The 10747-nt window shown below is 42.7% G+C and overlaps 1 protein-coding gene across 1 annotated transcript; it reads right to left on the bottom strand.

Annotated features, from left to right (window-relative positions):
* Window positions 1–97: 97 nt before the first annotated feature.
* LOC147314062 (kelch repeat and BTB domain-containing protein 8) lies at window positions 98–10413 on the bottom strand. Its single transcript, XM_086260842.1, has 5 exons — window positions 9856–10413; window positions 9361–9514; window positions 9164–9242; window positions 6568–6795; window positions 98–6363 (listed from the first exon to the last, which is right to left on the bottom strand). Exons 2-5 carry the CDS (start codon window positions 9512–9514, stop codon window positions 4866–4868), a joined length of 1959 nt encoding a protein of 652 aa, XP_086116968.1. The 5' UTR covers window positions 9856–10413; the 3' UTR covers window positions 98–4865.
* Window positions 10414–10747: the final 334 nt, after the last annotated feature.

Raw genomic sequence — 10747 nt, 5'->3', positions numbered from 1 at the left:
TCACTAAACAATGATAAAAATATGATTATTGCAAATCATTGTGACCAAGTCAACATAAAAGGTTCTGGCATGTCAAAAAAGTCACAGTCACAAAACACAAAAGCAAAAAAGTCCTTTATTCATTTGATAGCACTGCTTCCATTGAAGCATCCATTTGCCTTCCAGTTCACAAATGTCATTAAGTAATACAAATTAGGGCAGCTTCTTTGAATGGGCGCACGGCATGTGAGCCCTGGATGTGTGCGAAAAGCTTGTGTAGAACACATTTACGCCTCAGCATAGAAAACATGCATGCGTACAGTCACTTTTCACATGTCACACAAGCTGTAAGCACACCGAGGGAGAGGAAATCAGTTCGTCTGACATTTCCGGGGTGACAGCTCAGAGCAAGTCAGGGGAAATAATTAACAGGCAGTGTAGTGTGGAGTTTTCTGGAAACACAAAACAAACAAAGAAACCCTCACTGGTCAGACACACACTGGTATGAATTCTTCCATATCAAATGTCTAAAATGGCAAACCGTGAGCAGAGACCATTACGGTCTCATCATGAGAGACTCGCATTACCAGCTCTTCCGTGAAACTTCAACACCAGGTTGGACTGACCTCACCTGAGGGAGAAGAGAAAGCTGCCAATCTACTGGCGGTCATATTTCAGCTAATGGCAGTGGCTCAGTGAAAGGCAGGAAGAAGCAAAAGTGAAACATCGGGTGCATAAGTTTTTGTGGAATGGCTTTTTTTTTTTGTAGTTTTGCTTCAGCACAGTACTAGAGTGGATTTTAAACCATCAACGTGATTAAAGTGCAGATTTCCAGCTACAACTCAAGGGGTTTAATAAAAGTATTGCATTAAATGTTTAGGAATTACAGCTGCTTTTATACGCAGTTCCCCATTTCCAGAGGCTCAAAAGTAACTGGACAACTGACTTAAAAAGCAGGGTTATGGCAGTTGATGTGGTTCCATGACTAATTAAAAGGAAAAAAAAAAAGTTAGGAGTGAACAAATTCAACAATCTGAACCAGCAACACCAAAAGGCCTGAAAGAACCCAGAAGACAACTTAAGTTCATGTTGAATTATTTCCATGATTAAGCAAAACAACTTCACAACATCTAATCAAGTCAAGGCCACTCATGAGGAGTTTTGTGTATGAAGAGACCTCTCCATGAATGGAAATACAGAAGGTTTTCAACAAGTTGTGAACCACTGGTTATGCTCAACAACTACAAAGTCAGACTGGACATCATCTAAAAGAGCCTGGTTAACCAGGATGAACTTCCGAGATTAACAGCTCACCACATTATATGAAAAACATGGAGGCAGCGTTATGGTATTGGCATGTTTGGCTTGGCAGTGAAACTGGGCGACTCATCATTATAGCTCATGTGACTGCTAACAGAAGCAGCAGGATGACGTGTATAGAGCTGTACTCTCTGCCCAGACAAATACAGAAGAACTGATGGGACCGTGCAAACGGATAATGAGCCAAAGCAAACTGCAAAGGCAACTCAAGACATCCTAAAGGCAAAGAAATGGGATGTTCTTGAAAGGCAGAGCATCTCAAAGGAGGAAATACAGCATTGGTTCTCCATGAGTTCTAGACTTTAAGAAGTCATTGACTGCAAAGGATTTTATCCAAGTATTAAAAAAAAAAAACTATCATTACACTCAGACACAATATACACCTTGAATTAAAGCTGAAAGTCTGCACTTCAAGAGTGGTAAGTGGTGCAGTGATTAGCCTCACGGCAAAAAGGTCCTGGGTTCAAATCCAATCTGTGGCCTTTCTGTGTGTGCATGTTCTTCCAGTATCTGTGTGGGTTCCCTCCGGATACTCTGTCTTCCTCCCACAGTTCAAAGGTTAACTGGTGTCCTTTTTTTTTTTTTTTTAAATAGCCTGTAGATGTGAAAGGTTGTCTGTCTATGTGTCAGCCCTGCAATAGACTGAATTTGCATCCAGGGTGTACTGCACCTCTTCACCTATGACAGCTAGGATTGGCTCCAGCCCAACCGCAACCCTGAATTTGATAAGTGACAGAAAATGATCCACTGTGGTGTTGTACAAACTTACGGCAAAGAAGGTGGCAAATATATTAAAATTTTGTCATTTCCCAAAAACATATGGAATCCCCTGTACCAACAAAGCACTTGGAATAATTCTTATCCAAACTGGACTGATTATCAGCAGTGAAGAGGAAAAGGGAATCCTGAAACTCAGCTCACGTCCATGTATTTAACAAATATAAAGCAAGAATAAATTAGAGTAAGCAAAGTATCATTTAGTATGCACTACATAAAATAAAGACCACAGTATTTAATGGGGATGCACAGCCTAGGAAGTCACTATGGCCACTAGAAATAACTTGCTGCCTGTGAAGCGAGCTGGGAAAATTGGAGAAATTCCACTTTTCCAACCTTGAAGGAGAAACTATTAGCGCAACATTTTCAACTGGAACGATAAGAGGACGGTTTGACTTTGGATTCTGAAATTATTTATCAGTGGAAAGTGGAGAAAAGCGGATTTAGAATGAAACAAAACAAAACCTGACCGTGACCTAATCTCTGTGGCATCTGAATAATTATTAGTGCGTTTTAGAGTCACAGCAGATCATTTCTGAGCAGACCTACAGGACATCCAGGAAGTGCAGTCTCAACACAAATGTTTAGAAACAACAAAAGACTTAAAATACTTTAAAAAAATAAATAAATAAGGTGCAATGCTACTCAATGTGTGTTTAGATAGTCCATAACCTCCATGCCAAGTACATTCAAAGTCCTACGGCTGAAGCTTCACGTGTCTGCTGAATCAAGCAGAGACTGAACTGGCTTCAAGATGGAGGGAAGATATGTAACAGAGTCTAGACACAAGGATACTGAAGGTCAAATTCTAAGAGGGGTTTAGATATCACATTAACTACAAAGTTAGTTTCCTTCAGCTGATTAAAAGAACTCACTGAATGTGTTAATACAGTCTTTCATTTTTTCCGTTTCTCCCACTCGAGTGTTTTCTAACCAAAACACTTTTAAAGGGGACATATTGTTCTCTTCATTACTTTCTGGAATACATGTACTGGTTACAATGTGACCTGGGGCCCGTTCTTCGTACCTCGCTAAGTAAGTTAGCTGGATTTGATTGTTGACGATTTCGCGTGATCTTGGATCGTTCGGTTCCCCGAAGCTCATCCGGGACTTGCTGCCATAGCTATCACGTCTTGTTTTTGTTTTCCTATTCCTATTCTGGGCAGCCACTCAGAAGAAAGCTGGCGTAAAGTGGGCGGAGCTAAAAGAGTCTAGGTTCATACAGGGAGTGACTTGAAGGGTTGCTCAAAGCTTAGTGTAAAGGATAACATTGGGGTTTCAGACAAATATAAAACTTTTTTTTAAAAACGTATTAGTCAGAATTACCAGGAAATTCACTTCTGTTAGGTTACACACTCTTTGTCTAGAATATTTATCCCAATCATGCTCACATGTGGAGGTTGTTAAGATAATACAGCAGGGCCACGATAGGGAATATGTAATAAATTAAAAACAATGAACTTAAATAGCCGTAAATGATTAGAATTAAGATATCTACAGTAAATAAGTTATCATATAATAAGTTATCAGAACTCATAAAAAAAAACAAGGTGAATTGGCCTTTCATTGCTGTAATGGCCTTGTTGACTAATATTGGCATCTCGGCAAGTACCATGGCTTTCAGATATCAGTGCCAAATGATTTATGTCAGATGAAAAAAGAAACATATCAGCTTGTTATTCAAAGTTTTATCAACCACAAATTTCTTGATATTGTTGATCTAAAAAAAAAAAAAAAAAGGGGGGGGGGGGAAGGGCTGGAGCCATTAGAAAAGCTGTTTAATGTAGTTTTGTAACCTGGGATCAAAATGAATCTGTGAAAACAACAAAAACCTTCATTTTGCATCTTAATTAGAAAAGTGTCAGACATGGCTGAGACAATGGCTGCTCTGAAATCCTCCACACACAATTTATTGAAATGACTCCCAGATGTGTGCGTGTCATCTTTGACATCAAGCATTGTTTACCAGGTCCAGTCTGTTCTTCACTCTTGTTTCTTGCACCATCAAAAATCCTTTCAACTCACAGAAAACTTAGAAACTCATATCCATGCTCTTCTTACATTACATTACTTTCTGTATTCCTGTCTTCAGGAATGCAACACTACAAAGGCTATAGAAAGTCCATTATCTATTTTACAATCACCTCAATGATTTATGGGCTCATTTCTTCTCTTTCTTTCTTTCAACACCCATTATTTCTTGATTTTTTTCAAAGATGCTCTATAAATACAGTTATTCTAAAACTTTCTACAATACATTTCCCATCCAGTCAGGTTTTGTGTGCTGTAAATTGCAGTATCAAAGGGCTTTTGCAGGCTGAGATCAGGAGAGCAATAAAAAAGATTTAGGGAAATAAAGTGAACAGGAATGTGCCAGTATCCTTGTGTCTAAACTAAATGCGTCCAAAGAAAATCCACAAATTTAGAGTTATTACAACAGCAAAAAAAAGCTTAAAATAACATCACACTTCAATCAAGTGAAGGCCCTTTTCTGGGTTATAGAGGACAAACAGTGGATTCAGTTACATTCAGGTGCACGTTGCCTGACTTTTCCCCAGTTTCTGCCTCTACCTACTGCCTGTTTGACTACTGATGTATCTGTGACACTTTCAGATGATCCGGTCTATTCTAGGCCTGCTTGGTGGCTGAACTCAGATAGTATAAAATGCTATTTTCCACGTGACTTCATTTTAAAATTCAACATTTCAAGAAGCCATGGAGGAGCTGATTCTCCTTGGAGTAAATCTGTGTCTATGACCCTCACTTCAGTCTCACTGCTTCCTGCTCAGCTAGTCAGAGGGCTTCTTGCAGTTTTCTTTGGCTAGTCTGAGTCTGGACAGGATGTGTTTTTTAGGGAATTTTAGAGTGGTGCACCCAAACTGGCTCACGCCTCCGGTATCTCCCGGAAGTTTTTCCCGTCTCTGAACCCAGCTGCGCCAGCCGGGTTTCCAACAGTACACGCTGTCGTAAAAGCGCGAGCCATTTTCCCCTCCCAACACATAAATCCGTCTTTTCCACCTGGCCACACCCCCTGCTGCAATCCGCCGAGGCAACCCCGGAAAAACGACGGGGCTTGGAGCTCGGTCACTTCCGCCACCCGCTCCCCCTCGCTGCTCTGCGCTGACCAGCACCCCTCCCCCAGTCACCTCCCTCTCCACCCCTGACCCTCTGCCTTCTCTGAAAAACAGCACACGGCCTGTAGCGTCCAAAGTCTCCAGGTTGGTGTAGTTACCATCCAGGAACTTGGTGGTATCCCTCATGTATCCCCCAATGGCGCACACTCCACCTCGCACTGCTACTCCTCCAGCGAGGCAGGTGGCACCTGAATCTAGTGCCACACGTGTCCAGCAGTCTGTCAGGGTGTGATAAATAAGCACGCCTGAGTGGACCACAGCTCGGTTCTGTTCAAGTGTGGTTCCACCCAGGAGGTAAAGTCTTCCACGTAGTGCTGCACAGGCAAAGGCGCGCAGGGGAAGCGGTAGCCGAGGCCCAGGACTCCACTGAAGTGTGGTCAGGTCCAGAGTCTCACTGGAGTCCAGGAGAGCTGAGCGGTTGCTGCCACCCAAAGCATAGAGTGACTCTCCACATCCAAGGAGGCCTAGCATGGCCCGGGGCTGGACCATCGAAGGCTGCTCTATCCAGCGGTCCAACACAGCATCGTATTCATGCACGGCTGCAGACACAGAGCCGGTCCGCAGGATCCCACCAGCTACAAAAAGCCTGTCGCCCACAGCTGTGCAGCCAGGACTGACAAGTGAGCCGAGTGGTGCTAGCTTCTCCCACTTCCCTGTCCGAGGATCAAAGCAGTCCACCGTGTAGTCTCTTGCAGCTAAATACTCATCTTCCCGAGGCGTCAGGTCCACACAGACAATCTTTTTCTCAAACATTCCCTCTCGTGGTCTGAGAGGCCCGCCGAGGCCTTCTCCTGCTGCTGCTGGCCCCAGTTCTTGACTCAGTCTTCGGCTCTCTTCCTGGGACAACAGCCCGGGGCGCAGGTGGTGAAGCAGCGCCGGCATGTGAGCGTAGCGATCCAAAGGCTGGTGCTCTGCCCAGCGGCGTGCCGCATCATATACCTCTGCCTCCGAGTCCACGCCCAGACGGTCGGAGCTCAGAAGACTGCCTAAGGTGCCGTGGTCGAGCAGGAGGAAGTCTTTCTGGCGGGCCACCCGGGGAAAGTGCTGGGCTACCAGTCGCAGGGAGGCACGCAGCAGGAGCTGGTCATGGTGAGAGCGAGCCAGAGAGTACATCCCCAGGCAGTTGTCCACTGAGAGGTGCTCAAAAAGAAACCTGAAGCATTTAAAGTGAGAAAAAAAAAGCAGAAAAATGTCAAAGAAAAACAGAAGAAGAGAAAAAGGGAATGACACAAGATGATTTAATTGCCATCTTCATCTAGAAAACAGAATAGGTTTTATTTTAATTACAATCTAAAGTCAAAGTAAAAACGTAGCCACTTGAACTGTAACATCTAATTACTGAGGATATTAACTTTACCTGGAGCACAGGTCCTGGAGGGGCATGACCTGAAGCCGGTTGGCAGCCACAAACAGATCCTCAGCTGTATCCAGGGAGAGCCCAGCCTCCCCAGTGTACACAAACTGGATGATGGTTTCCATGACAGATGGCGTCACTTCCTCAAGCCGGATCTCTGTGAGGCGAGACTCCACCAGCGGGCTGGTGAACATGGCCCGAAAGTACGGACTCACGGCTGCTAAAAGGACTCTGATGGCAAAGAGAAGTCGAGGGAGAGTCAAAAGAAAAGAAGAAGTAGATGGGTGAGACATTAAAGTGAACCACAACAAAATGTAACAAATAAACAATTAAGAAAACTTCCTGTTACTGTACAAATTTAGGTTTTATACAATGGATCCATAGATGCACACAAAAAATAAATAAATTCCTTAACAAAACTGAAACTTTCATGTTGCATAATTACAAGACAGTCTGTAATTTTATGTAATCTTATATTAGCACAAACAGTCATAGTGCCTATAGAAACATGTAGAAAAACAGAGACATACGTTTGAAATTACTGTTATTTTTTTTACGTTGCGATATCTCAGGGATTAAACTGTATTTACACTTCTGTCCACTGACTGAAAGGGGAGTTTCTGGTCCAGCCCACTCAAGCTTAAAGTCAGTTGTATGTGGCCCATGGTGTAAAATGAGTTTGACATCCCCGATCTAACAGGACAAATACCTCCTAAAAGCATTACAGAGCTTTAAAAATTTCAGGCTTGAACTGTTTTCTTTCTTTTCATCACACACACTGGTGCTCTTATTCAGAATATAGCAAAGGATGACTCATCTGGTAAGTTCCTATACTCCACTCCTAAACCTGTGCCTTTACAGTTTTTGTAACACTGAAGTTTCCATTGCACGTCTTTTAATGGCGAGTTTCTGCACTTCAACCCTACTGCAATAACTATTCTTCCAAGCAGACCATTTTCCCGAAGGACAAGCTGCCCTGTCTTCTCTTACATATCACTCTAAACCACGGGTATCAGTGCTAACAAATGCATGCAGTTGACTGACGGGAAATGTTCATGCAGAACTACACATTATAACATGTGGCTTTTTATCTTCTTCTGCCCTTGAGGCAATGGTGGTTGTGATAGCTTTGGAAAGCACAAAAACATTGGGAAATGACACTGCTGTGAATCACACTGGAATTTCAAACATAATGCAGATGTGACTTTTGTCTCTTTTTCTAGTGTGCCAGATGAGCTGCCTTAGTAAAAGGCTCTTCTCAGCTCATCAGTAGATGAGCACCAATGCACACTCTTTCAAAGTCACTTGCATCATTATATAAAAATCACAATAATCTAGACCTGCTCATAGCTCTCTTTTTCAGAGGCTGGTTCTCTTGCTATTCCACAGCATTTTAAGGCGATAAAAGAGCTGTAGCTGTTCACTTTAATACAAAGTTTCAAAGCTGTGTCAATCCAAATCAAGAAAGCTATCACGATGAGCACAGAGCTACACTCCCTTCTCAGATTCAGACAAATTCTGCAAGCATGAATGGACAAAGCTTCGAACTACAAATAGATAATGACCCAAAGCAAAAAGACAACCCAAGAGTTTAAGGCAAGAAAAATGTGAGATTGTTCAATGTCCAAGTCAGTCACTTGATCCTAACTCAACAGAGCAGCTATTTAGTTACTAAATACAAAACTGAATGCAGAGAGACCCAAAAACAAACACCTCACTGGAGGAAACACAACATTTGGTGACATCCATGGAGTCTAAATGTCAGGCATCTCATCTCAATTCCTCTGAACCTCTGAAAACTACTGAAAATTGTTACAAAATGACAGAGAACAGGTCTCACCTTGTACTGCTCCTTAATTTTCCAACTAAAGCTAAATGTCTGCACTCCAAGTAAATTATTTACTGATGGTTTGATTTAAAATCCACTGTGGTGGCATACAGAGGTAAAATGACAAAAACTATAACACTGTCTAAAAACCTAAGGACCAGAGCGTATAAATAAAAGGGACATTTATTTGTCAGTGCTAGAAAATCAATTTTGCAGTCTTTCAGTGTTCAAAGCTCTTCAAGTCATGTTTTTGAGTTTACTAAAGAAAAAAAAAGGGAAAAAGGAATAGTCAAGTAGCTTTATTGTCATTTCAACCATGTGCAGTGGTACACTACACAGTGAAGACAACGTTCCTCTGATATTGCTCTCATAATTACATATTGATAGTGTGTAATTACTACAAAAACTGTAAATACACAGGGGCAGGCACTGGTTTGTGGAAACCACCATGTTGCATCATCACCTTGAATACAGTGGCCGAGATGCACATTGCTGTTCTACTGTTTTATGAATGAGCCCACACACTCAGTACGTCAAAGGTGGAAAAGAGAAGTCATGCTGTGGAGGCAAACTGTACTTCAGACTTAAGATATGAAGGATATTATATAGGTTTTATCATCTGAGATAGGGTCCTGTTCACCAAAGTCAGGGCTCCAACACAGGAAAACATGCATCAACATGCTTATTTATTCCCAATATTGTCAATAATTACTTATTGTCAGGGAATTAGACCCTTGCATCTCCATACCCTGTAACATATGGCAATCATACCTGTGACACATGAACTTCTTTCCTTCAACAAGGAGGGTAACATCACACAGCTGCTGAGCATCCAGGAGTTGCTTCAGTCCTGAAAGACAGAGAAGAAAGAGGTGGGAGGAATGAGAGAGTGGCAACAGAAGGTAAGATCAGCCCAATGTAGTGCAGGAATAGAGAAACCCCAGCCTTGTCATTTTCTAATGTCCCACCATGAGTTATGTAGTCCCCCAGCGGGGTGGTGCTGTCATCGGGGAAGTCCTCCTCCTCTGAGTCGCTGTCTGACAGAGGCTCCCCTCCGCCCCCGTCTCCGTCCTGCCACGGCTGGGGACGCCAGGTGACTGTGCCCCCCCGCACAGCATTCATCTGAAGGTGTGGACACAAGCAGAGAATTATACACATGCATTATGCATTTAACATCAGCAAACACAGAACAGGCTGATCTTTATGCATCCAAGGACCATCATTATACCCAGAGACTGTGGACACATGGCCCAGATAGCACCTACCTCCAAATCACTGGCAGAAAAAGGTATGCTTTCCTAGCCACACATTATGAGAGCATTGCAATACAGTGCATGTTAAGAAACTCGTTGATTTTAATATCACATGTGTGATACTTGCCATAAAAGGTGGAGTTTTAAAAATTCCAAAGCACACTGCTCATAGAGGCTGTGATGGGGGATTTTTTTTTAGCTTTCATTTACCTTTGCTCTTCTTCTCGTTTCCACCGTGAAAGCTGGTTGGGTCTCACTTTCAGCAGGAACTGGTGAGGCAGTTTGGAGCAGACCGACTGTATCCAAGTACCTCGTTTATTGTCAAAAACTTGGAAGCATTTGGTTGTCTTGGTCCTCCGGACTCAGCTGAAACGCTTGTCCCGGCCTGCGGTGAAGAGGCGTCAGGCTACTCGTTGCTCGTCAGGCTACTCATCCAGCCCTGTGTACACCATCACCAACTGGAGGTACAAACTAGCTTAAAAAAAGAAAAAAAATCTCCTCCTGTGCAAACGCGTCTCGTCGTTACACACATCAGTCCACCATGGCAGTGTACACAGACGCTCAGCTCGGTGGTTAGCCGGTAATAACTGCAGCTTTTAGGGCTCACGGAGCTGAAAATTGTGACTGAGTTCAGCTCCTGTCGGCCGCACTTGTCGTCTCTGAACCGGATTACCGCAACGGTAAACTTCCGTTCATCTGATTGGCTGACCTTTGCCCCGTGACGATTGTTTAGGGAGGATGAGCCGTTTCCTGTTACTGGATTTAAAAAAAATTAATCCTGCTCCTCCTCTGTGACAAAAGTTGCGTTAAATAACTACTCGTTTCTCTCTCTCTTCCAAATTTAATTGTTTACAAAAATTTATTTGGTTTCTAGCTGCGGTAACACTGGTTTCCGCATTCATGCTGCATTCATGGAAGATACGGACTTTTTAACAGCCAGAACTAGCGCTACCTAGTTAAACTGACACCTAAAAATATAAATTTATCATAAATCAAAAATATTAATAATAATAATAACAATGAAAATAATAATGAAATACACAAACATTGCCTCAAATGTTCGGGACACATTGATAACCACGAGAAACTTCAGTTGAGCAAG

The sequence above is a fragment of the Aulonocara sp. 'chitande type north' Nkhata Bay genome, linkage group LG14, assembly GCF_057382095.1.
Source record: "Aulonocara sp. 'chitande type north' Nkhata Bay isolate Kocher_YH1m ecotype deep benthic linkage group LG14, A_spYH_male_GT1.1, whole genome shotgun sequence".
Taxonomy (NCBI): Eukaryota; Metazoa; Chordata; class Actinopteri; order Cichliformes; family Cichlidae; genus Aulonocara; species Aulonocara sp. 'chitande type north' Nkhata Bay.
This window is presented reverse-complemented; position numbering and strand designations above follow the sequence as displayed.